Raw genomic sequence first — 27917 nt, 5'->3', positions numbered from 1 at the left:
CCCAACCTAAATTTTTTACTCCTCTGTCATCCAAATCCTTTATTTTATGTGTCTTTCCGAATTCCGAGACAGTGCTGAAGACACTACATAAAAGCTAGGCATTTTAAACCCTTCCGACTAAAATCAGTACCGTCGAGGAGTTGCTCTTATCACCAGAAATTTTCTCAGATATAAATTCTAAAATCAGCGTTAAGACTAATAAGCAATGGCTAAAATCATGGCTTTGATTATAACATTGCGAACACTGTTTGCTTAGAATAAATTTGAAAAATAAATCTGATAGCGGATAGTGCAACTAACGGTTTCGAGTAGCCGCAATGTGACTATTATGACTATGATATCGAGCTAAATGATTTTTTTTTTCGCGATGACTGGTGAACTCTTTTTTAAAGTTTCATAAAGCTTACATTCAGCCAAACCCACATCTTTTAATCTTCGAAGATCGGCGAACACATGATATCATTATTGATGCGAGCATGACTGAATTGCCAATTGTTCAAGCAATTGTTTGGGCCGGTTGTTTGTGATTAGCTTTCAAGAATAATAGTCCTCATCTGAATCACAACAAGCGCGGGTTTCTTTCAGCGGAGTATATTTAATTTTGAAACAAATGACAATGAGTCAATTAAAGCAAGGCGTGGGTTATCCCCAAATTATGTCATCAAAATGGGATGCAGCAAATTGGTATCATCTTCCTTTGGTGACGAAAAGTGGTTCAGAATTAAATTTGTAAGCTGGGCAAGTTCTAAGAGACCAACACGGCAAGACTACTGATGACATGCAAATAAGCGAATTACGAAAAACAAAGGACACTGAATTTTACGTCCCTTGCTTTTCAAAGTTATAAACTATCATCCAGGTGCCACATTTTCTTTTTATTGAAGATTAGTTTCTCTTTTGTCAAACAAGGTGTAAGAGCCAATAATGAACGAATAATAAATTAATTTGTTTCGATATGAAGAATGGAAGATCCGCAGTTTCCAAGTCTGGTAACAATCATCATTAAATCACTGCCACGAGTTAAAAAGCGCGTCGTTTGTGACTATTGTTCCGGTGTCAAAAACGGACACATTACAAAGCGTGTCAAACTGCGAGAAAAGTGACCGTAACTCTCTGAAAGCACTTTTTTTTTTCTCTTTTTTCAGTTTACAAATAAGCTTTTATACAGAAATTTCCAAATTAACAAAACTCAAAGCTCAAAATTTTGATTACCGTTAGTAATTCTTTGCCAAAGCATCACTGTTACACGTGCCTCCAGAGTTTTGCATAATCACGTGTGGAGATTTATTGTTTCGCTTGGCACGCGAACGGCTCGCGAGGCAGGTGTCAGAAACAAACATATGCTTTTAGCAATATCTTTTGTGGCACGCGCCCGAGTGACAGCTCTCTGTGCTTTTATTGCTCAGAACAATGCACTTGTAGTGTGACAAGCGCGAACGACGAAAGGAAATTACTCTCTTCCAATCGGAAACGATAAACACGCAAGAGTGCACACCCTTGTGGATTTGAGTGACTGATGGGCTTGGCACGCTATAAAAGCCAATCATTTGTGACTTCCTGAACAGTAACTCACTGAACTCCAACCGAGTGAGCGCGTCGCTGAAAAGAGTTGACTAGACTTTGCTTACTTGGAAGAAGATTGTTGAAGACATGAACGAAACAAGCAAAAACGACTTCAAGTATTTGTTCAAAATTCTTGTCATCGGAGATGTTGGCGTTGGAAAGACTTCTTTAATTCGTAGATTTACCAAAGGCTATTTTGCCGAGAACATCTCCTCAACGGTCGGGGTCGATTTGGATTCCAAGATAGTGAACATTCACGGCGACAAAGTGAAACTGCAGTGCTGGGACACCGCCGGGCAAGAGAAATATCGTTCGATAACACAGAGTTATTACAGAAACGCAGACGCGGTGATTATGGTGTTTGATCTGACGAACCAAGGGTCATTCGCCAGCGTTCCGCGATGGCTTACGGATGTACAGCGCTTTACCAAGAGGAATGTGTTAAAAGTTCTTGTTGGCAATAAGACAGACTTGAGAGGCGCTAAGCGAGTGGTCAACACAAGATCTGCTGCTAATCTAGCGGAGTTTGAGGACTTATTCTATATTGAAACGTCAGCTAAGTGGGACGACAACATCGAAACTCTTTTCACAGAGGTAGCTGAACAGCTGAGAGAAAACGCAAAAACCAAGAGCCAGAATCGGATGAACACTACAGAAAATTGCATCACGAAAAAGAGCTACAGCATTGTGTCCTACATAAAGAAACTTGGGGACAAAATCCCTCTTCAAAGTCCAGCAAGCTTCTGTAGAATTTGAGATTTCAAGTCGTTGATAAATATCTATTTTTTAACAATGTTGAATGATCGAACAGCTCTTTAGATTTTTTGTCTTTTTCTTCTGCACTTCTAAATTATTTAAAAGGTGACTTAATTCAATACTTCCAACAGCGGAGGTATGGGTGACATCCAAATCTCAACTGATTTTCGACTTAGGTGTCAAAGATAAGAATTTTCGCTTGAAAAAAAGCGTTTTAATGCGATTTTGCTTGGAAATTTAATTTATGTATAAATGATAAAATGTGCGCAGAAAGCACTTCTCTGTATTATATGTATATTTTATAAGAGAAAATTATATTTGTAAGATGCTCTTAAATGCGAATGTAGGTGTTTGCGAAATATCAACGTCGTTAAAGAAACGTAAGTGAGCTGTTTCGTTGTTTATAGCTTCTCAGTGTACCATGGATATTTGAGGTGATCTATTAAAGAAAACAATTTGTTGTATACAGCACAACTTGAGTTCGGTTCTTGAATTCAGCTTAAATCGTTTGGCTGAAAAGTTTATTTATGGAGCCAGGCACGTGGCGCGTTAAAGGAGCACAAAAGATTGACTCAGTTTGAAGGCTTTTTGTGTTATGCTAATCATTTTGAAGAATAAAAAAGAATAGTTCTTTCAGCTCAGCGTTTCAACTTGGAAACATGACTTTCTGTTCTACTCTTGGAACTCTGATTCCCTTTTGTAGATAATGAAGACGGACAGTGTGTACCGTATAGAAGAGAATTTGAACAGGTTCCCCGAAGAAAGGCGTACAGTTGAATCCATGTTAGTGTCAGATGTATTCCATCTTTTACCAACAGGACATGTTTTTTTTTTCTTCACGGTTAACCGCTTTTCAATCAAACCTGTCAAAGTCATTTGTACGAATGCAAATGTGACTCCATGTTTAAAATTTTATATCTGATTAGCATAAACAGCCGGTAAGAACCTGAATGACGCTAAGCGTCGATTCGTTTAAAGGAAAAAGAAACATTTAACCATTTTTAAAATTTCTTCGTTAGCAATACGAGGCAGGGACTATTGTGAATTCAGTGTGGGAGGTTGGTTCTTAGCAAAGACAATGTCGAAAAAAAGCCTTTTAGTTCAGTTTTCTCAGCTGAAAACCTTGAGTATTGCCCATGGCCTTGGCGAATAAATTGCTTTTTAAACGCTACTGTGAAAGTGCATTAAAACTGTATATAGCTTGACATTTTAGTCAGTGGTAAGAGGTTTTTGGTTGCGGTTTTCCTTGGTCGGTCAACAGCGGCCTGCCTCGGTCTAAGTCCTTCAAAAAGGGTTTTACAATCGGTACGCAAATTGCCATTCAAAATTCCACATACAAATTTTAAAGCTGTATCCTTATGGTTTCTTTAATTTTATGAGTAAAACTCTGTGGTGTACGTGGTAATCAGCGAAAGATGTGCCCCCAAGACACATTGATAAATTGACACGGTAGTGGGGTGTTTTTTTCTAGCAGCTGCTATGTGCTTCCATCAATGCAAGAAATTACGATTTTGTTATTAATTTATGATTTGGTATTCGCCATTGAAGCCGCAGATAATCAGTCAGTCCCTGAAGAGCTGAAACTTATTACTTTGCTGACGCAAGGAAAATAAAACTCTTTATCCAACTTGCCGTATTATGAAATGCGGTTCATAATAGTGCCAAGTCGCCATTTTGCTTATATGCTGTATCGAAAGGTTCGTGTCTCGTACTTAACGCAGCTGGTGGTCAAGAGGTCAAATGATATCTAAGAACCTTGTCATGCAAAGTTATGCCAAGGGACTAAATTATTGAAGAAACAGATTAGCTCATCACGTGCTCTTTTTGAATTATTACCGCTAAAGGAAGTGAACACTAATGGCTAGCACTCACTTCGCTAGTTAAGGAAAGGAAAGCAAAGACTTATTATCTCATGCTCCGTTTCAGCCAGGAGGAACTGGAATAGTCATGAATAACGACTAACTCGTCTCTGCTCTTGAGTTTAAGTAGGGCCCACGTATGGGCCGTCAAAAATTGCAAAGCCGCCTATATTTCAAGGCGTCTTGCGGGGTATTGGGAAAAGTTTTCAATCAGCAATAACCGCGCCTCGGATGAACCTCACAGGCTACAGTAATGCCACTGCGCAAAGCTAATATGTAAAGGAACTATGGCTTTATTTCAATTAATCAATCATACTATCAATGTGGGATCTTATCGCAAGGTTTTACCATTCACTTTTGGGCTAGTTTGATCAAGAAACTTCTTGTTTACTTTAAATCGATTAAGGCCAAATATCTATTGAAGAGGTTCCTTGAAGAATTGTTTAATGGAACTATAATCCCCAACCCCAATCGTTTCCACAAATCACGCATGCGCGTTCAGACATGTTTACGTAATCTACAATATTGAAACGCTGCAACGTTCGAGGACAGCTGCAAGCATCATGATTTTTTTGTTTGAGAAAGTAAGAGGAACATTACGCACGTCCGAGAGCATTTTAGCTTTTTTTACTGAATGCCAAGATACTGTGTACGCCGCGAAGAATGCATATCAGTGAGTACTCAAAAAAGTGTACCGTTGCATACGAATGAACATGACCTTGACCTTTACTTCCATTTTTCAAATAATATTTACTTTTGTTACACCATAACAGAGCGTCATGCCATATTGTGCAGGTAGCATCAACACGCATAACGTATTCATCAAATTCTTTGTGCGCGCATGCGTAAGAATCAGGTTTTTGATTTTTGTGTTTGTCGCATAATTTCCACCTTATTCTGAAAGACTGCGCTCCTTTGAAACATAAATATTGAAGAAAAGTGTTTATCTTGAAAACTAAGGATATTATCTCCCTGTTGACAGAATTCATATAACGGGCTCCCATAATGAAGATAATGTCTTCTTGTTATTTATTCTAAAAGTGTCCCTCTGTCATGCATAACTGTTGGTTATTGACTTTTAAATTTCTCCAGATCGGTGGTTTTGCCGTATGGCGAAACCGCCCCCAAACAATAACATATTAAATAGAAAAGTATCAAGAGACAGTGAAAGGAACTGCAGAGATCATAAGAATGAGTTGTTGGCCAGCATTGCTTCGTCGTGCGAAACATATGCCGAATAAGGCTCCGTCTACACGTATATGGATATTTTTGAATCCGCAACTTTTTCAGTTTCCGGGATTAAAACACATTCCCATCCACACGTAGCGTATTCAAATCGAATTTGCCCGTCCAAACGCCATCTGGGCTCGATCTTGTTACGTCATCCGGATTAAAAAAATTCCGGATGTAGCGTCCACAAGGTTCCTGATTCCTAGCGCATTCAAAAATATCCACTCTGGGGAGCGTATTCAAAAAGTCAAAAAGTTCCGCATTCGCGAGCGAATTCGCCGGATACGTGTGGACGGAAGGCGAATCCGAAAAAAGAAAAAAACGCGGATTCAAAAATATCCGGATACGTCTGGACCTGGCCTAAGAGGTTAGAAGGCAAATTCACTGCCCGTGATCAACATGCAGCCGTGTCTTTCGACGAAAACAAAAGAATCGAAAAGCTTTGCATAACAATAGAGTTTAATTCCCGGAGGATTGGGTCGGGACATCAACATGGCCGCTGTTTCTTTGTTTGGGGACACCAACATGGCGCCCGTGACGTTATTGTTCAGTAAATTATGTTTCCAACTGACGACATTGCTCACAGAATACATCATGCTATTTAGAAATTGACTTCAAAAGGTAAAAGAACTTGTTCAACGTAGTTAAATATCCGATTTTAAGCCCTTTAGCTTTGAGCACGAGGCAGTTATTAGCCATCAAAACCTGATCAATTATTGGGTGGCAAAAGCGATAATGATACCATGCATTATTTGTAAATAATTTTCAAAGCGTTATTGCTCAGAGGTTATCTGGTATATCGCGTTCAGTGTTTCAGAGATGACTCATTATGCAATGCATTTTCATAATGAAAGCAGTTAGCCAATATTGGTCAATATTCTTGGCTGACCGCTAAGAAAACGATAAACATACTCTAATGAGGCAAAAAGGTAAACAAAGATTATAGCGTATGTCACAGAGGACCAGGTTGAACTGTCTGTGTCTTCACTGAATTGGCCCCCTCGCCAGCACTTGCTTGTTCGATCTCAACAGATTGAAAACAGAGATTAAAATGAACATACTACGGCTAGAATTTCCCTTAGTGCTAAAAATCAATGAAATTCCTTAATCCTTTGTGGACCTGATGCAACTTTTAAGAGAAGAGTAAAAAGCGTCGAACAGCTCATGTAACCTGCCAACACCGTTTGTCATTTGTCCAATGTGACTCTAGATCACAACTCGACTTGTAACATGTAGGCTGCATGACAAGTAAGTCGATACCTTTGAGTTTCAGACAGCTTGCCCTAGTGGTTTCTCAGGTGTCAGTTCCGCTCTGACCACACAATGTTGTTGTTCTGAGTGGACCTGAGTGATCTCTGGTTCAGTTCCTACTTGGAGCTCCCAAGCCAGGTTGCGCTAACATGGGAGGGCGAGCTGAAGTACAGATGTTTACGAACTGAATTTTTGAATTAAATTTTAATCGCGGATTCATCGTATTAGTGTTAATCAGCTCTTGAACGACTGAACCCTGAAGGGTATTTTTACTCAAGTGATCGTCGAAACTAAAACCGCGATTGTTCTTATTTTTGTTTACTTCGCTAGGAGACTGACTTAAAAGTTTAAGCCAGATTCCTAGAGTAGAAAGCAAAAGTTGTCGTGATTCAGATTACACTCGTCAGGTTTCCGTGTCATCAGCGTCCAGAGAACGGCAGTCCTAGATCGATTTATTTGAAATGAACAAATGCTGACCAAATTTCTAAGGAAAACATACGAAAGAGGCAAGGAGTGCTGACTGCTAAAAGTAAGACAGCTTACCGTAATTATGGCCTTTATTATTGCTCAAACTGAATGACATTTTTGTTTCACTTGAATTTCATGCCGTATAATCCACTTCAGGTTTAATCGTAATCAAAATTGTCAAGCTCTCCTAGGCAAACAGAACCGCCTCCTCAGTGCAGAAGAGGTTTCAACGAAAAGATCGAGCAAGGCAGTCCGCCGGCTGGAACACACAGTTGTGTTGTCTGTGTAGAATATCACAAAGAAACCATGTTCGTCCTCATCAATAGAAGTCCAAATGACCATAATTTTTAGTGTTTTTTCAATGTTTACTGTTTCTGGAGAAAATACTGTTAAGTGTTTGGAGGTTTTCGTGGAGACCCCATAGGGTCCCATAGTCTTTTCGCATTGTAAATTCTTCTCTGCTCTACGAAAATCGGTAATAAAATTAAATCACTCATGACTTTTGAGCCCGTGCTCAAAACCTCTCAAAGGTTCTGTAGGCTCTTTTTTCGACCGAACACGGAGAATTACAGCATTGTTACGCAACAGCAGAGGGAAATGGAAATACCATTTCTTCTAGGACTACCCTGGATGCCAGAGGTTTTTTCTCTCCTAGAGCAACAGAATAGCGAGTCGCGAAGCGGCGAAAAAAACCTCTGGTACAGGCAGTCGAGTTCTCTGAGAAGGCCGGTCCAATGGGATGCCGTTTCATATTCCCAAAGTCAGATTTTGACCCTAGCAATTCGATTGGTTCCAGGAACCTCCAGAGGTAGTCCATTTTTTCCGTTGCGAGAATCTTTCCGTTTCTAGGCCCTTTCTCACAAGATCGAGTAAATATGGGGGATGGTAGTAAATGGTAAGCGCTATTCTCATCCGGTTGGTTTAATAAATTCGGAAAATCGCTTACTATACCTTTATGCAACGATCATTGCATCCGGATTATTTGGCTAAATGGGAAGCACCCGGTAAGTGCCAAAGGTTTGGTTTAGCTCAATTCATTGGGAATTCTGATGATAATTATCCTGTTTTTATATAAAGTGTACGATACAGAGTGAAGTACAAGGATTTCTCTCGTTGAAAAAATCGTATCTTAAGTTAAGACTGTAAACATACATCTTTCACATGTGAGAGGCAAGTGAGTATTACAACGAAAGTATAGTGGAAAGTTTTCGGAATTCTCCTGGGAAAACTTTGGTAGTCTTCGGACATCTTTAGTAGTCTCTGTGCATCTTCGGTAGTCTTTGGAAATCTTCGGCTGCCTTCGGGAATCACGCGGATGCAAACCAAGAATAGTTGCATTGTGGGATTGTTTGTGTAGACAGTATTCATGTGTGACAATCACGAAAACAACGTTAATGCATGGTTCCAACGGCCACTTACAAAGAAAAAGCTTATTTGTAAAACTATAGGATGTGATGATCAACCTGATCGTTAAATAATATGGCAGTTTTGGTCAATTGGCAGGCATCACGGGAATATTAACGGTGACATTTGTCTTTAGTGTATGATCGACTACAACTCCTCTGGACCTTGAGGCTGTTCCAACAAATGAAAGGAATGCATATATTTGAAGTGCGGGTTACAGACGAAATGTCAGGGGCACCCAATGAATCTGTTCCTCACATTATCTGTTCCCCAGAGGAATCTTGCTGGCTGGCAAAAATACAGGTGTTTCGATGAGCTGGCTGGGAAATTTTGTTATTGACAGAGGTTTTGCCTGGGAATTACTGACTTCTTCTAGCATTTCAATCCGAGCTGGCTGTAGAAACTCTGAAGACTGAGGACGACTAAAAAAAAAAGGAACCCCTTCCCTCTCCCAGAGAGTAGTCACAAACATACGACGGCTGGTCAGAGTAATTGCGCTTGCGGAAAAAACTTGTTTTGTCGCTTTTGTTCGGTCGTTTTGGATCGAGGGATTTGAAAGCGCGCGGAATTCCAGGCTGGGAAATAAATTGGATCAGCTGGCTGGGAAACCAACCAATTTTATCTAGCTGGCTGGGAAATTTCTTGTGTGTCTTGCTGGGAAAAAGGAACAGATAATGTTTTCCCAGCAACACTGAAAAACACCTAAAAATGCCTTAATAATATTTATTTTCATTAACTGGGGTATAATAATACATTTTACAACAAATTGGTCGTTGGGTGCCCCTGAAATGTAGCCTGACTGAAGTGATCCTCGCATGCACTTTAAAGGAAACTTCCACTTCAACAAAAAAGTAACTTTAAATCACAGGGACTAACTGTTACAGTCAAGTCAATCTGAAATGTTTTCAAAGAAAGCGTTTGTATCCGAAAGAAATGTTTTAGAATCGCCTCGAATCGCCTATTTTTGTTTTCACGTTTTTGCGGGCGAAGCCATCTTGAATAATTGTAACGTGTTACGGTTGCCCTATTGTTATTAGACAAAAGCTCTTTGTGTCAGAACAATAGGGCAACCGTAACACGTCATTATTAACGAAATTTGAAACGGAAAATAGAGCGTTTTCACATGACGTCACGGCGGTCATGTTGGTGTTCTGAAACAAAGGAATGGTGGTCATGATGGTGTACCAAACTAATCCTCCGGGAATTGATCTCTATCTTTATGCAAATACTTTCTTTTGTTTTAGTAATCCAATATGGCTGCTGGTCACGTGAGTGAAAACGCTCTGTAAGCGATTTTAAAATTCACTCTTCCTTATATAAACACTTTTTTAAAAACAAATTTCCAATAAATTTGTTTGTAAACATAATTTACATAGTAAAAGTGGAGGTTCCCTTTGAAACTAGACAATTTAAGGACGGTGCCTACTAATTTAAAGTTATTTTTGCCCGGTTTCCTGAATATGCGGGAAAAGCAGATCTTTTAAACTAGTGTTATTGAAATCCAAAAAGAAAATTGGGGTTAACCACGCATTTTTCGAAGATAATTAATCAACAATATTTGTAAAGAGCTTTAAAATACAAAGCAATGTATGGCGTTCTTTTCCAAATTGCCAAAGCTTTATCATCTCTGCCGGAAAAATGCGTGGTTACCCCCAATTTTCTTTTTGGATACTGAAGAACACTTGCTAAGTTCTGCTTTCTCTGCATAGTTTTGAACCGCGCAAAAATATGACTGTATTAATAAGCACCACCCATAGGAAATCCGAGTATTTCGAGATGCGCAGAACGCATGTGCAATAACAATATTAGGCACCTTCCTTTAATAACATGCAGGGCCTCTTGAAGCCGTCTGGATTTTACAGATGTCTATAAAGAGACAATTGCTTTAATTGTGTAGTTAAGTGTGAGGATCACTTCTGCTATCATTTCGTCAGTTCCAACGGTTGACACATTTGCTTTGCGGCTAACGATCGGCTCATTCTAGAAATTTCTCGGTCTGTTGTTATTTGTCCTTGATGTTAACACTGCAAGCTGCCTTTGTGTTGAAGTATTTATTTCGTTTCAAATAAAACGTTAGTTGTTTGTATTTTTAAAAGCGTTTTAAAAACAAATGTTAACGTGTTTACACTTTACTCAGTAAGAAAGGTGTTTCGTTGCACGGTTTATCCTTTATATTTTTTTTTTGTCCGGAACAATTTGCGAAATTTATATTCAAACACCTTTCCCGTCAACCGCGACTACTGCTTAAATTTGTATCTGATTCTACCACAAACAGAGAGCGCTAGGGTTTGTTACTTATGCCATCGCTGTTTAACGCTGCCTTTATTCAGATTCATTCCTATCTCGACCTTTCCGATACCGAAACGTTAGTGAACCATTGAGAGATTTGGCGTCGAGTTTACGGCAAACGGCAACCGCTAGATCATCATCAGTGAAATTTGCGTTTTACCCAACGGTATTTGATTTTACCTAATTCCTTGCCTGCCTCAGTTTTAGCAACAGTCTTTGAGCAACTTACTAGCAGCAGGCGTAAGCCTGCATGTCATTTGCCGTCAACCCAATGCTAAATCTCTCTTTTACTATTCTAGTCAATGATAACCAACTTAGAAATCTTGGTCATTTGGATGAAATGAGTGTTTTAAACTTAAGACTCGTGACTTTTGAATCGAAAGTATTACTAATAAAAAATAGACGAGATATATAGAGGATATTACATGGCCGCGCGGGGATACGAATTTTATCCTCGAGTGCTGAAAGTATCTCTCACGAGTGAGCGAAGCGAGCGAGTGAGAGATACTTTCAGCGCGAGAAGATGAAATTCGTTTCCCCAAGCGGCCATGTAATGTTCTGTTTATTATATAGATATTGATGAAATCTCCAGATTTAAAACACCTTGTTTTATTCATTTTCGAAATGATGATAAGTGGTCACCAACCGCTAAAACACGCATGTTGTGTAAAATGAAACAAGATGTGAAAGTTATGAAAAAAAAATCATGATAATGTAAAATTTTTCAATAAAAATGTTAATGTAGTATAGAAGAATTATATTGAAGCACAACAGTATCTTACAATGAAGACGAAGCTTGCGTTTTATTGGCTAATCGTGTTCGTTACCATGACGACACCTATGTTCTCACATGTGAAAGATAAAAATGATATGTTCACCACGCGCGGTCAAGATATGACTTTTTAGTAAAAGGAGAAATCCTGTTATTTCATCAGTATCTATATAAAAATCCCTATTACTATATAGAAGGGCCTTTGATAGTTTACATTTCCGTGAAAACCCGTGAATTCATCTATATCTACAGTACTAAAACTTTATTAAAATTTACTTTATGAGTTTTAATAGTTGTTTTTTATTTAAGAAACTTTGTCTATTTTTTTTTTCGGTAGGAGAGCAAAAAAGAACAATCTAAAAGAGGATTGATTTTTTATTGTTGTAAAAGATTAGGAATTTTTTTTTTATAGGCAGCGGTTTTATAAAAGCTATAGTTCAGTTTCATATTTCTGCGAATGTGATTGCTTCAGCGCTTTTGCGGTGGCTTTCTTGCTCTCTCTAGATTGCGTATCAGCTTTCATTTTGCTAGCATTTAAATGCTGCTGCTTTTGCTGTTGCTGGTAGAATGAATCAGCAATGCTGCTATGGTGCATGTTTTTGGTTTCAGGGTAGCCATCGGTTTTGTTTTGTTTCAATCCATTGACTTCGAGTCCTCTTGATGATGAAGACAACAAAGCTTCCTCTTCACTTTTCCGGCGGGAAAATATGTGCGAACCCCGTGAGCTTTGCTTGCGCTTGTTCTGCTTTTCTGACATCGTTTCAATCCTTTTTTCATCGCAATCAAGAAAGGGGCAGTCTTGTTCTCTATGTGAGTAGCTTAAATTGCTGCAAGGTGAAGTTTGCGAATTACACTGACTGCGGCTAAGAGTCAAATTTTCTTCGCTAAATGATTGCCTGCAGCCACCGTCCTCAAGGTTATTAGCATCCAAAGAGAGATAGTTATCGGATGGGTCAGACGAATACCAGTTCTCGTTGAGAAGTCTTCTTTCGCTTTCCGATGTGCAACGCGCAAGAATGACTTCATTACCAGGGCGGCTATAAAGTTCTTTCACATTTGTTTCTTTGTCACTGGCATTATATCTTTCGCTGGATCTTTCTTCGGATACGAGCTCGATCTCTGAGCTTGCCTCCGAAATTGTTTGAGTGCACTCACTGTCCGATTCCAGTGATTCGTTTTCGTTTTCGTTTATCAGAGACTGCTCAAAGTCTGACTTTCGATGTGATGATAATTTGTGGCGTTTTATGGGGCTGGTGGTGTTATTGTCGTTCTTGTCACTGTGTGTAACTTTTACGTCAGCGGCGGCCAGTACGTCATAAATGACCTCCTTTAGCCTAATGATTTGTTGTTCAGTGCTAAGCTGTTTAGAAGCGTGAAAAGGAATCACGTCAATAAGTCCAAGATCGACATGTTTGTAATCTTCGATCTTTTTGGGCTCTTCTCTCTCGGTGTCAGCGTTTTCCGAGTTCCACGATGAGCTCCCGTTGCTAATATCAAGCCTGTCCGTTTCGGCATCACTGTAATGCTCTGGGGAAGATTTGCCATAGCGGTAATGATGCCCGATATCGCAATCAGTGTTTCTCGCAGGATAGGGGCTTGTCTGAAACTGTAAGATCTCTGGTTCCACTAGGCTATGGGCGGCAAGCTCAATGGTATCTATATGATTCTCATCGTGGCAGGTAGCCTTCTTGAAACATTTGCAAGGAAAAGGCGTGTTCTGCTTCAGAATTAGCACAGCGATTGAAATCACAAACACTGCTAGAATAACACTCAGTATAATAAGTACTAATTGTTGATTGGGACTTTCACGGATAGTTATATGCTTTCTTGGTATTTCTATGACGACAATTGTGTCATGAGGGTCTGTGCTGGACATATCGTGTCTTGTTGATGGTGAAGAAATGTCTGTGCTACCAACTTTACCAGTGAGATCTTTATGATTTGTTGCTGTAAAGGTCGTAGTGGTTGGAAACTTTGCATGAGATTCGTTTGATTTCGGAGATGTTGCATTGTATGTGGTCGCAGGAAAAGCGGTAGACCTCGGCGTCGTTGAGCCGAAACATTCAAGGCTACCGAGGACGAAATACGAAGTCCTGCTCGTACCATCGACGGTAAATATCAGTCTCTTGACTGGGAGGCTTTCGGAGTCCGTCAAATACCCATCGTCCATGTGCCAGTTATTGTCAACAATGTCACAGTTACACGCCTTATTTTTTATTTTGCAAGTTCTGTTCACTCCGCATGCGCACTGCTTGCTCCCCGGAGATGCACCCGACCAGTAATCTTGAATTTTTCCATCACGTGACACCCATCGTGCCCCGCGCCCTGAGAGATTGAACGCTTTAGGTGAATCGAAAAGTACTGAATTATTACATTTGTATTGAAGATATTGTCTGCAATGGGTGCTACTTGCGATGAGGTTCTTTATGTTTTGCTCGTTGGAATTCTCGTAAAAGATGTCATGCTGATAATATTTACCCTTGATGTGACTTTCAGCTGCAATGACCTTATTCGTACCAGTATACATATGAACGATGACAGTCGAAGGACCGTTTTTGTTGGTCATGTTACAATAGACAGTGAATGGTTCTGAATGCTGAGGATTGATTCTGTAGTAAGTGTTAGTTGTTTTCCCATCAGCCCACCAATCTGCGCATGACTGCATAAAGAAGGCAGGCGTATCACAGTTTGGACCCTTAAAATCTGTCCCTGAACAGTCACACATTGTACGGTTCCAGTGCTGAAAGCACTTGCCATTATTTTTGCAAGGGTTTTGAAAGCAGCGGTCGTCGATATTGCATTTGTTCTCTAACACCTTTGATCCGTCTACCGTCGAAAAATTAACCAGTTGACCTTGTATTATCAGATCTCGCATGCATCCCACGAAACCCCCCAGAACCCCCAGGCTGGCTCCCACATAAACTTCAGAACCGCTAACAAAGTTTCGGCGAGAGCTTTGGCTGTGAGATGTCATTTCGTTGTCCACTTCAAGTCCCACTCTTTGTATATTAATGCTCACTGCAACAGAATGCCACATTCCGTCGTCCAGATCGGATCCCCCAAAGAGAGTCACAGGCCACGAGTCACTCACAAATTCCACATCTAGTCTTATTCTACTACCAGAAACCAGTGAAAGGGTAATCTTTGCTCCTTTTTCTGTTCTTCGCTGAAATAGCAAGATTCCCTCACCAACGTATGTTCGAAACTTAAAGCTGTACAATGCAGTGCTGTTATTAGCAGCCTTAACTTTAATAAACGAATCAGGTTCGCCAAAAGTGATTGGTTTGTAACCTTCGGCTGTCATGCGACATCCAGACCCATGTTCGTGGGAGTTTCCGTCCACAGTAGCAATTTTCTTCCATGGTACATCAAGGAGCTTTCTATCATCGATTTTCGTAAATGTGTTGTCAAGGCAACCCTCATGGAAGACAAAGTCACGTTCTCCTAAATACCCATGTTTTGTCTTTATCCTGTTTACGTCAACGCCACCAAGGTAGTAAGTTTGGTGCTTAAAACGTGCGGAGGAGAAACCAGGGACTGGGATAAAGTATTTTTCCACATCAATGTAGAGAGTGATGTTATCAGGGGTTAAGTCTCCATTGATTTCCACTTGATGCCACTGATTGTTTGCCAAGTCGTTTTTGCCCTCATAAACAGTAACCACTCTTCTCATTGCACTCAGAAAAATAAAACATCTATTGGAAAAAAGAAAATTGTCAGGAATCAGAAATAAATAAAATATATGTAGAATAGTCCCATATCCTGTCTTAAGAGGGTCACCAGAAATAAAGAAATACCGCTAATTTTGCTGATCTTTCTTCTACTTCCTATTTAAATGGAATATAAACAGACATTTCCTGTTCACGAAAACTACGAAAATTCTACACAAACGATTTAATGGTCACTCAAATCCGTTTGTGTTGGCCTGTAGCTCCACTCGCGTGCGGCACTCGAATGAGCGGATGACGCATGCGTAGGTGTTGATCTTGTAACGACTCATTTTTCCGGAATTTGCGACTTTACTCGTTTATATCTCTGCTTCAGGACGGTGGATTTTTTCATTTTTTGTATGTTAGCTTAGGTTAATTTAAAAAGCTTGTCTTTCAAATTTAAAAAAATTATTTAGGTAAAAAAACAAGTGGCACATTTCATAAAAACTGATTTTTCCGAGAAACTGGCCTGCAAATTTTGTTGAATATTTTAGAGATTATTTTTAAAATTATCTAGTAACGTTGAATTGGAAGATTTCACCGTCCTGTTTCTTCAAAAAAGACAAAATGTGTTGATTTTAAGGCCCAAAGAAATGCCTTATATCGTTGCCATGGTAACGTTATTTTGGAAGAAAATGTGATGTGAGAAATCTATGATGGGTACTTAATATCCTGGCCAAATTGCGTCTTGATATGATTACCCTAACTGTATCTAACGACAGAATATGTTTATTTGTTTGAAAAAGTCTTGTGGTAGTCCACCTGAGATTAAATTTTATTGCCAAGGCCCGAGTTGTTCCGACGGTATAGAAGTCACATAAGGCTTGCTTCTAACCAGGTCATAGAGTTACGGTTTTCACGGTCTCAGTAAGTTTTGGCATGATTACCGACAAACACAGAAAAAAACACTCTTGCGTTTGAATCTAAGCTTGGAAGATATGAAGAACAAAACACTGACATTAATCTTGATTTCCTATATCAACCTAAAAAAAACCCTAAGCTACCCTAACCTTTGGTTTTAATATGATATCGAAATACCACGGAAATACTGAATGTGAAATGTTGGTTCGCAATCATCTCAGCGTAGTTGCTCTCAGAAGTAACTGTTTGAAACCGGATCAAACAAAGAGCTCGCTCTTGAGATAATTTACTTCCTGGTATGGTACTTCAGTGTCAACCAACAAGGGTGTTTTTCTTTAAAATGAAACGATAACTGGGCAAAACAAATAGGCCATTTCTGAGTTAATGTCTGTCTCCTTTTCAAAGCTAGTTTAAGTGCGAAGTTTTTGGGATAATAATTAGTTCTACTTTACATATGAATGAAAACTAATTTTCATAAGAAAAACTTTGCACTTAGACTCGCTTTGAAGAGGAGGCAGACATAAACTCGGAAATGGCCTGTTTGGTTGTCCGCTTGTTAGACATTACCTCCCGTCACGAAAGGAATAATGATTTTCTACAGGAATGCACTGAAAAACTCTAACGTTGTGTAAAATTTGGTAGAAGAAGTAAAAACTGAATTCGATTCATTTTGTACACAAAAATTCACTGCGCCACTTTTCTTCAAAACTGAACCCACCTAAACAGAGTTATAGGAGGTATTAATTGAGATCTAAGTATATGGAAGAAATTACCCAAGATTTATTAAACTAGCTTTCGGTTTAGCAAAGCAATTCAGTTATATGGATAAAGAATATTTGAACAGCATTTACTTGTGCGGTAACCAGAACTGTAAGCAGATCAGCGAATTTCTAAGAGCATAGATATACAAATTTATGATAAGCTCTTAATTATTGCAAGGTTCATCTCCGCTTCGCGGTCACTGATTTGAATCTAAGGGTGCCTGACTTATAGCACGAAGTTTTTCAAAGAATGCAAAGCAGTAGAATTAAAAATAACATCAAATTACCTCATCGATTTTCTCAACAGGCAGCGCGAGCTATGTTATTGAATCTGTCCTGTACCATGCATGCTGATTGGCCAATTTAGCGAACCGTACGTAGTCAACAGAGCATGCCATTAGATTCCCGCTCGATTGAATTGTTGTAAGAGACGTATCAATTAAAGATATTGACGTTTCCGGGAATACGGGCCGAAACTTACACTACAACTCTCGAAACTGGTCACTGATATAGTATATATAGCTTTTTTGGAAAGCAAAAATTGCAGCTTAAAAGAAAAGTATGTAATAACGACTTACTCCACATTTGGTAAAATGGCATGGAGAGTATCGCTGTCTTTTTTTTACTCAGATCTTTAAAACACACAATTTAATCACGTAAATAGGAAAATAGATTCGGGACTTGATTTTCCAACCCACCTATACTCCATGTTCGCTCTGTTGCTCAGGCCTGTGCGCGCGCATAGAGTTCTCCGTGAATAAAACTTTCGAAATCGCGAGCAGCTTTTTCTTTCAGTTAGAGCACACATAGCTTGGATCACAGCATCGCACTGTGACTTAAATTTAGCCGAAGGGAAACTTGCGCATAAATATTTTAAAGTGGACTCCATAACAGCGCTTGCGCAAACCAAATCAGGCGCAGGTGAAACAGATATGTTTCTTCGACGGAACACTATTCATCGTTCTTTGTAATTAGTACTTGCAAAGCGTTTTTGAGTTACAATGTTGCAACTTCGTTCGAGGAGTTTTCGTAATTACGCGCAAACTTTGCTAGAGATAGAAAGTAACGGTTCTTGCTAGCCAACAAACGGCATCTTTTCACGGAGGGGAGCTTGACACTAAAGCCACAGAAAACAAATTACGAGACTTTACTATTGGGAAGCTTTTGATTGCAGCCTACAAACTGACGTAAATAAAGTAAACGGAAAAACATCAAAATGAAATTCGATTCCATGACGAAATAATCAAAAGTAATGAAAAGCAATTCCTTTCTAGGCCAAACTGTGAAAATCTTCATCGGGCCTTCTCGCGTTTTCTTCAAAGAATAAACCCGACAAAGAAGCTATACAGATTAGACTGGGTATCAAACAAAGAGAGATCATACAAGGTTCACTGACAATCGGCCTATTTTTGCTTAATACTTTTGAAAGAGAAAGATTGATCGTTCATAGACGTTTGTCCACTCTTTTACTGATATAGCCTACTTGTTTTCGATAAGGCGGAGTAATGAAACTTTAATTTAAATATTGTATCCATTTTATCGGAATAATTTCATTTTTTTGTCACAATTTTCCCAGCGTGAGTCTGCACAAAATTCCGTTAAATTTTACCAATAATTACACCGTGCATTAAATGAAACCTCTTTGTCGAGCTTAGGGAAAGCCGTTTTCTTTGATCAATAAAATGCCCCCGACATTTAGTTCCACTCTATTCGCGCGTGACACAAACTCTAAGACACCCTTAATTCCATCGAGTCAGACTCCCCATCGAAGCTTTGCAAAAACAGTCATTGGCAAACGTCGAGTACGCTTTTCTTCAAAAGTAATCAACATCCCCACTTCACAGAGAGACCAAGTTGAGATGTAAACTTAGATAAAGAAGCAAAAACTCACCTAATTCTTCCACGCAGGAGCTCAAGTATTATGAAGTCGCCTCCGCTGCTTGTCGCGAGGAAGAGAACCCCAGAGGGTTTAATCGTCTTAAAAACGAGAGTAATGCGGTCTGGAAGCGTCTGTGGTTGTCCATTGTACGAATACTTTAAGTACGTTTTTCCGTCGAAGCTAGAGTACGGCTCTTCTCGAGCGCTTGAAGCAACCAGTGGGAGAAATAACCAACAGACTAACGCTGCAACAGTCCACATTTTGGCTTCCTACCTTCCTTGTATCCAACCCTATTCCCTCTCGCTTTGTAGACCGACATTAACAGGTGTCGGTTATGTCTAGATCATGAACTTGCCTGCCTGCCGATTTTGCATCCTTATTTATACCAACGATCAGCCTTTGGTGCGTTGCCTAAACAATGTTCCCGTATAATGAGCCTCTTTTGAATGTCACACCCGAGCCAGCATGTTCCGGGGCTGAGGAGTGAAAGAAACAAATTATACGGCGTACTTCAGTAACAAAGCCTACTATACGTTTTTTTAATCTTACCCAGTAACAAAGAAAAGAGTCCTAGTCCATTTGTCCATTTCAAAATTAATTATCTCAGTTAGCCGATTTATTGATCTATGCAAAAAGCTCAGGCGATTCTGAAAGCCATAAGCAATTACCGTATTCACTGGTCTCGCCTATATCGGTTTATGGCAAGCTTGCAGCTGTTGAAGAATGCACCCGCCACGACTTTCAGTGATTTTGGCAGATTTCAATGCCTGATTAATTCCTTTTCAGGGGAAGTTTTATCCAGCATTCCCTGTCCAAATCTGACGTTTTGTGTATGAATAATTACTGGATCAATCGAGCAGAGTACAAGAATTGAGGGTATTCTCAATGCTAATTGGACTAGAATACCCAGTAATTGTCACATTCGAAAACAAGTGTGTGTTTTTTGATACACGCATATCCGTCCAAATTCTTGACAAGGCGACCTAATATCAGGGATTTGACAGCTAAGGGAAATATTGAAAGAAGTCATCAAACAAGGCACAAAGAGTGGCTAAGACACGTTAAAATACTCTTTTTCTTTGATTTCACTAATTGTCCGGGGTACAGTGTTTCTTATTAATTTTTAAGGCTTTGGGGACTAAGGGAACTCGCTTTATAACGAGAACTTAGGCAAGATGTCGTTTAGAATGTAGACTGGAGATTTCGTGGAAACAAAGTTCGATTCACATTGACCTCGCCTTGATCTTGAAGCTTCTATGCATCAGGAAAATTCTCAATATCTCCGAAGAAAGGTTTATTCGTTTGAACTGCAGGATTAATTGACATGATTCCCCGTTTTCCGATACATCACTGTGTATGATCTTAGGAGTACGTACGTGAGCAAACCAAAAACTCTGATTTTAGATATGAATGTTCCAAATAAGCTGAATTGTGTGAGAGCTAACGCTCTCGCAAAGAATCTAAGGATTAAGACCTGATGATCCGTACTTTTCCGAAGCACCGTTCTATCTAAAGCTCAACATCAACATTGGTTTTCGATGCATTTGTCCAGTTATAAAGAAGCCCACCGGCGCTAAACCATATAATTTCAAACATATTCAGATTATAAAACGGCAGGTGACATCTACCTGATCAATATTTTGACATTCTTGTTTCATCTTCTTTCAGTAATTAAGAAACTACACTTATTTACCTGAGCGATTCATAGCCTGCCAATTAAATCGTGTTTAAGGTATATTAGAACAATGGGTTAATAACTCATTTCTGTTCGTGTAATAACATTGTTCAATAAGGACTCGAACTAAATTGTCTCTCTATTCGTTGTTCGCTTTTTAAAGGTCTTGACGGAAAAGTTTTCCTTATCGGACAAAGTGCCCATGTAATCTCATTCCAATTTCGGGACAGCGACCAATTTCTCATCACTTTTGCACCTTAAATTACGAAGACAGATGAATTCGAGTGCATGTTAGTTTGGCCGCAAACTGTCCCGACATTAAAAATTTATCACCACCACGTGGATACAGCAAACTCGCAAAATTTGCTTCTACACTGTGTGTGGTCTGCGATACACGGACTAAGAGATAGAGTCAGTCACAATATAAACGAGTGAAAAGATTACGCACGCTTTATTGTATTACGACTTTATTTGCCACGTGCCTTCTTTGTTCTGCTCACTGTAACAGAGCGTTCAAGAGTTTTTCTCGCACAAAGCATATTGTCCGATAACTCAATAAAAAAAATTCAAAGGTATTTCCCTTTGTCTAGCTGTTCAAATTAGCCAGGGCTAGTCTCGCACGGTGTAAAGAAAACAAATCGCTTCTCGACCTTGGATTTTAGTTAGAAGAGGTTGAAAATTAAAAAAAATAAAGAAGGTTGGCAGCCAGCGTTAGGATTTATTTCCCTACCGAAGACTGACATATCGTATCGTAAGCTTGATACTTTACCGGCTCAAAATTTCTTGCACCATGAGATTCATTTCTAAATTTTCGTTAGGCTTAAGAACTGTTGCACCTTTCCATTTTTGGCTGCTGCTAGTTTTAGAAAGAATACTTTTTATTTGCGTTGCAATGATAAACTCATTAGGCATTAATGTAAAGACTTGGATATAACCGGCTGAATGTTTTACAAGCCGAGGACGCCTATGACAAGCACTAGTTTAAATGCTCCACCTCTGAGATAAAAGAAAGTTATCAAATTCATCAATACTGTTTCAGGTAAAACTCACTTAGATAAACTTTAATAATTACTCTCTTAAAATCAGAGGAAAAAAAAGAAACAAACAAAAACTACTAAAATATCACAAAATTAACGAACGACTCATAATTGTGAAAAACTCGGGACGTATAAATTACTAGGAGCTGAAAGACTTTTTCCCTTCACCTTGTTTGCATTTTGGTGATATCAAACGTTGTTAATTTGTCCCTACAATTGACATTAAATACCGCTTCAAAATCTTTATTTGGATCAGAGTTACCGTACGTTAAACAAACTTTCCGAATAAGACGGTCCTCCATTCAAACATCGAGAACTGGACGATTCGCAGTAAGGAAGTAAAGGCCATTCATACGAGAAAAACATGGGTCCATTTTTGCTCCGAATGACCACCCGCGCGGAAACATATAAATTTAAAAGGCTTGGCTTGCTGTTTAGATATAACTTTTTACTTTTTTGAGTTTTGCGGATTGTTTATCATCTGTGTCCATAATTGTCCATAATAAAGTCTGCACCCCTAAGATCGTGATGAACTAGAGATATTGTTGAAGAAAAAAACACTTCCCGTTTTCTTATTTAAATTTGTGCCGGGTTCCTGAAATTCATCCACAGCTTTCGGAGATATCCCATGTGTAAGTGGAACTGAGCTAACCCTAGCCAGGAATTCTCAAGTGGGGAATATAACGGTTAATGCGACAAACGAGACCTCATGGAGTGAAAGATTATCCCATTCGAACCCAATAGGAGTTTTGTTGATAAGCTTGAAATAACAACTCAACAGTGAGTATATAAAAGTATGTGCAACAATTCCACATAAATACAAGTGAAACATGTCTTGATTTTATCCATGTTGAAGAAAACACTTTGTGAGAGAACGACTCATCCGCCACAATAGCGCCTGATTTGTAAATTAGGAACAATTGCGATTCTTCTGCAGCCTCAGAGTGGAAGAGAAACTTTTAAAAGAGATGTCGAGCTTTCATTCTTTCGAGAAACAATTTTCGACATGGAAATATTTCAGCTCTCTATTTACTGATCAAGGAAAAAATACAAGCTTAAATTGAAAAAAATGAAGTTCAAATCTTGTGATTTATAGGTAGCGTGAGATTTTCTGACACATTTTTTTTATCCACCGCTTAATATACGGATCCCAAGAACTGGATTACGCCTGAGTCAAAACTAATAACGACGAATTACAAACAAACGCAGTATGAAACTATCTAACACTAATCTTGAAGCCGTTATAAGAGGGAATTCAAAATTTGCATTATCTTTGAACAAACCGAAAACGAAACGAGAAGAAATCGTTTATATCAAACACCAGAGGAAACAGTTCAAGTGATAAATTTCCTTTCTGATTACGTGCGCATTGTAAGTAGACAAAAGCTTAAAGCAACTACAAAGGAATCGATAAACACCTGTTTCTGTGCGTATTTTACAATTCAAGGACCAACCTACCGGTTTATGAGGCAAAACCCTTCAGCAAGTGACACGCATGGATCGATTTCCTCATCTATCCATCATGTCAGTGAGTAAACTTAGCCTAGCTTGAGTACGCTATAATAATTCTCTGAAGCAATTCACAATTACTGAAGAGCTTGGGGCGGCATAGTGTCTTCGAGATCACTTATAATCAATTAAATTTCGACGTAGTTCTTAAAATGATTTTCAGTGGTTCGCTGGTCCAAGAAGAAAGTAGTTCCAAGAGCCAACCCGACAACGGAGGGTGAAATTTGTGTGGAACAATTGCAATGTCATACTCCCTGTCCCTATATTGCTTTCATCGAGAGAAAGTCTTAAATCGAGTATCTTTAATTAATCAAAACCAAAGTAATTATTTTAGCCAATTATAAAAGAGGCAGGGAATCAAAACAGCCAATCGGAAAACACTGAAAGGAAATACATGCAGCCGTTGCTCAACGCGGGAGAAATGCATGCAACCAAGCCAAACTTAGTTCATTGGCTGACGAATGTGGTGCGACATGTTAAAGCCAATTGGGCGGGCGTAGTAACCCAGAAACTGAGGATCGCGAAAGTGCTCTCGAATAGTGAATAAAAAAACAGAATCATAGAATCGATAACCATCGAGGACCTAAAGTTAACAAAAGTTACTTTGAACTTAAATTGAAAACATCAGCCAAAAAGTGCAAAATGTTGTCAATTAGTTAAACCCCAGTTGCCCTCTAGTTGGCGCCTTGAAAAAGTCCAATTTGGTACACTTAAAATAAAAGCCGTGGGTTATCAAAATCTGATAATGGTGACAGAAAATTGGAACAAATGCATTTAAGGCTACGTGTCAAATATCTTGGCCGGGAATCAGATATAATTTCCATGCATAGAGCTTTTTTTACTCAACACTCACTACTGTTGCACCTTAATTAATGCAAACCTTTGCAGATGATAAATAAATTCTGGCTTGACTCTTCCGATGCGCAGGCTAAAAATCGTTTCGGACCGTATGGTTTTACATAGGTTATAAGTGTTTTGCTTGGAAGGATTTCGGCGTAATCTGCTCAATATTACTTAACCTCTCAGTAACCTGTCTTGAGATCAATGCTAGACCACCATCCATACAATAACTCAACTGGGGTCAGGAATTTATCGTTAGTAAGATAAAGCAATTAAGCTAAAATCCCAACCTTATGTGGTTTAAAACGACCAAAACACGTTATCTATTTGAAAAACAATATTTTTGTGAAAACGATTCCGATCTTCTATTAAAATTGATTTCTCTTTTTTGTGGTCTAGAAAACGTGTTGATCACAGACTCCGGTGAAATCACCTCCAAGACTCGGAAAACACCAAGTTGCAGTCACTTGTGTTCTTTATCAGACAAGGTCGACGAAACAACGCCCCGCCAGAAGTCCCGAGGCGAGAGAAATTCCATGACGTGCGTTCCGGAGGATGTTATCTACTGATTCAATAGACGGTGAGGCATTAAAAACGACACGCTTATAATGGACGGGGAATTACTACGGACAACCAGAAAGAAGTAAAAGGCTAAATTGATCAAAGCTCTGACCTGAAAAAAGTGATCGGAATTATCATGAGAATTTGACCCTGAAAAATTGTGACGGCTTCAAAGAAGATTTGGAACTTTTACCTCCACATTAGGGGGCACCCATGCGTCAATTTTCGGAAAGTATCTGTCCGGAGGACGATTTGAGATCTAGAATTTTCGGAACATTTGTTGTAAAATTCCTTGCTTGCCTGCCTGTCCTAGGATTTTCGAACATTTAAAAAATGGTATAATTGCTCATTTTAAACGGATTTTTACCCTAAAAGGTCACCTAGAATTTTCGGGAGCCTTTTTTCTGACTGAAATTTTCGAAAAGGCAAGTTTTGAACCCTATAATTTTTGGATCAATAGACTTTCAGCAAGGAAATCCGAATCGATGAAAAAATTTTAGGGGATAAAAATATGCCTATATCTACCGTTTAAATACGAAAATACGTTTAACAATGCTATGTTTAAGGCGATTTTGAACTATATTCTCGCTGGGTGTCCCTGCACATTAACGGTCCAACAGTTGCTGAATAGAAGGATAGATAAATAAAAAAATTTGTCTTCGTTTCAAACCACCTTGTCTCTTGGGAGGATCCTCTTACTAATATGGGGACAAAAATCAAAATACGAATGCAACATTAGAAGAAAAACAGTGTTGTTTACAAGGCAATGCATTAATTAATCATGTTAATCATAAATACATTGAAACATTTACCTAATGACATTAAAAATTACAAAGAGTACAACTCTTGCATCCTCAGTCCATCTATTTTTTGAACCATTCAATTCATAAAAAATGGAAGACTGTCTCAATAGTGAAAACACGGACATGAACACCACAAACAACTGTCCGAGGCGTGTGACCATAAGTTAGATGACACCCATACGGCAAAACCATTAACCAAAATATGGCAATGGCTGAGGTCATTGTTTAGTAGTCTCGGAAACGGTCGACGTGTTTGCAAAGATCATCGCAAGTAAGATTACGTCAAAGTTGAAGCCGCATTTGATCGCTGTCGTGAGTTACAACAGCTTAACTCTTTTTGTTACCTGTTTTGTAGGAAAGATTTCCTTGTAAAAGGACATCATTTGGAGCAAAACATTATCCGCTGACCAGTCTTATTCGGATCAACTTAAACCATGACTAAAACCCACAATTTTTTTCGTAACTCACCGGCGAGATTAAATCTTGCTAGATTGCTCCGTTTTTTGAATCGCCCGGAGCTTGAGGTCCGCATTCGCAGCTTGATCACTGGCGCAAACCGGCGCTGCCCAGATCGGCAATTGTCTCGAACAATGACACTGCAAGCATCCGATACGCCACGACTGTCAAACTTGTAATAAGATCCACCGGTTTTCTTTCAACGTCGACCATTGAAATCAGTTGCTAATTGGAAAAAAATCTTAGGGGCGTTAACGAAGTGCTCAAAAAAAAGGTTATACTTCCGGTGGCCCGTACAAGCCACCGTACAAAACTTTATTTAGTTCTCTTATGAAAGGGTGATTATGCGCTTATCGGCCAATAACAGACTGTGCGAACTTAAGGGATCCGATTAAAATACGGCGTTAAAAAAAAAACATGAAATTCTGACTTAACCTGAATAAAACCTTTAATTATTCAAAGCACGTGACTTTAGGCACTAAAACTATTCAATGCCTGCATTCCTGAATTGAGCCGAGTATTCGCTCAAACAAGGAGCACCGGAAAATCCCGGAAGCCCCTGTAAAACTGTGCAATACCATGCAAGTAATAGGCCTAATTCTATAACTGATCATAACTTTATCGGTGTTTCGGGAAGTTTCAGAGTGTTTACGGCGGATTTACGGCACTCCTGGTTATCAGCATGCGCAATCGATTCGTCTGACTCTTCAGTTTATGTCTGATACTCTGTTGTTTTATGCGTCAATAAATCGACTGGAGACCCGTACGCGTGAAGATCAATTAAAATGTCATCATTATAATTTTTCCGACCTGCATGTTTCGCCGTAGAATAATTTTCTCTTTGGTGATTTTATTTGAGGTGTCACGTGAGTCATGTATACACGAATTTATGAAAAATGGGAAAAAAAGACGTGCTCATCTTTTAATCAGCTTTTTTTATCAAGACTGAAAAGAGATAAGCCTACAAAAATGCTTATCTGTCTAGTGGATCCAGAGAATTAGTATACCAGCATAACTGATCTTTTTTTGTGTTTTCAGATCACGCTGTCGTAAAATCATCGTTGCTCTGCGACTTCGGCTTTCCTCCTGGCTATCCTAGAAACCTTGGATAAGACACTTAGTGAGCAAAGGGAAGACTCCCTTTCCGACGTTAATGTACCAAACTTGTAAAATTAAGTCACTTTAAGAGGCCCGTCTGAAGGGTTAAAGGGAAAAATCTGGTTTCCGATTTCTCAAGACGTCAGACTTTCATGATGATGCTGGTTCATGTTCGCTAGGAATAAAAGGCAATTTTTCATCTAGTTCTTGGGACGTCTTGCCGACCAAGCAAATGAAAGTTAGATTGAGACCAAAACTACCTCAATCTCCTAAACACATTATCTTTTCAGTTAATATCAGAGACGGGTGCTTTAAAAAAATCTATACTTTAAAAACAGAAGAGTTCGTCTCAAAACAACGGATAAAAAAGAATGTGTCGTGATAACATACGATTTCTGATCCTCAAATGTCCTCGTTAGGTTAATGGTGATAATATTCACCCCATGTTGATCTTTAAAATAGTGTTAGAGTTAAATAGCCTGATTGTCTGATATAAAGGGTAGAGGGCTTTATTCTAATGTTTCTTTGGATGAAGTGCTGATATCTGCAGGGAAGTGGAGGAGGCAGTGTGGCCCAGTGGTTAGGGCGCTTGCCTTGAAATCCGGAGATCCCGGGTTCAAGACCCGCTCTAACCCCTCGTTGAATTTGATCCTGGTAGTCCCTGGTTCAACTTTCCAGCTGGACTTGTAAATAGCCAACTGGTTTGCCTCCGGCCAGTTGGGATTCTTAACAGTTGTCGTTGTTGTTCTGTTCTGTTGTTTCGTTGTGTTTCATTTGCCCTGAAAAGCCCGTATGGGGAGCGGTCAATTATGTATGTATGTATGTATGTGTGTATGTATGTATGTATGTATGATGTAGGTATGTATGTATGTATGTATGTATGTAGAAGTCAAGGGCGGATTTAGGGGTTGGCCCAGCGGGACCCTACCCCCCCCCCCCCCTTTTTGTCAAGGTTTTTTTCTTTTGTCAAGGTGTTGCGGATGGTACTTCAAGCTTTGTTACTTAAATATATTTTCTTTCATAAACATTGTTAATAAGAAAATTTATAGAACGTTGCTTGAATCAACGGCCCTTATAAACTATTCTTGGTTTTCACGTGACGTCATCAAAATTAAAAAATAAGGAATTATCAATC

At 39.1% G+C, this 27917-nt stretch overlaps 1 protein-coding gene, 1 long non-coding RNA gene, 1 other non-coding gene and 1 pseudogene across 4 annotated transcripts in view; 2 read left to right on the top strand and 2 right to left on the bottom strand.

Annotated features, from left to right (window-relative positions):
- Positions 1 to 1548: 1548 nt before the first annotated feature.
- On the top strand, positions 1549 to 2954 carry LOC138018836 (ras-related protein Rab-30 pseudogene; annotated as a pseudogene).
- Positions 2955 to 4310: 1356 nt separating this feature from the next.
- Positions 4311 to 4449, bottom strand: LOC138022514 (U4 spliceosomal RNA). Its single transcript, XR_011126593.1, has one exon. It is a non-coding gene; the product is annotated as a U4 spliceosomal RNA (small nuclear RNA).
- Positions 4450 to 5861: 1412 nt separating this feature from the next.
- LOC138021864 (uncharacterized) overlaps positions 5862 to 27917 on the top strand; it is a 22289-nt gene continuing 233 nt past the window's right edge. Inside the window, exons 1-4 of the long non-coding RNA XR_011126465.1 lie at positions 5862 to 6029; positions 24264 to 24444; positions 26723 to 27629; positions 27669 to 27917. The exon at positions 27669 to 27917 is cut by the window's right edge and continues 233 nt beyond it. This is a non-coding gene — a long non-coding RNA (uncharacterized lncRNA). The remainder of the gene's footprint in view (positions 6030 to 24263; positions 24445 to 26722; positions 27630 to 27668) is intronic.
- LOC138021863 (contactin-associated protein-like 5) overlaps positions 10301 to 27917 on the bottom strand; it is a 19783-nt gene continuing 2166 nt past the window's right edge. Inside the window, exons 1-3 of one of the 2 annotated variants that reach the window (XM_068868885.1) lie at positions 25697 to 25827; positions 18816 to 19279; positions 10301 to 15287 (exon numbers count right to left, since the gene is read on the bottom strand). In XM_068868885.1, coding sequence (XP_068724986.1) covers positions 12023 to 15287; positions 18816 to 19063 — 3513 coding nt within the window. In that variant the 5' untranslated portion in view covers positions 19064 to 19279; positions 25697 to 25827 and the 3' untranslated portion in view covers positions 10301 to 12022. Of the gene's footprint in view, positions 15288 to 18815; positions 19280 to 25696; positions 25828 to 27917 lie in introns of those variants that run through there. The other variant, XM_068868884.1, reaches the window with a different exon arrangement.

This window comes from Montipora capricornis, chromosome 10, assembly GCF_036669925.1.
Source record: "Montipora capricornis isolate CH-2021 chromosome 10, ASM3666992v2, whole genome shotgun sequence".
NCBI lineage: Eukaryota > Metazoa > Cnidaria > Anthozoa > Scleractinia > Acroporidae > Montipora > Montipora capricornis.
The sequence above is the reverse complement of the archived record's forward strand: the minus strand, read 5'-3'. Positions and strand labels throughout refer to the sequence as shown.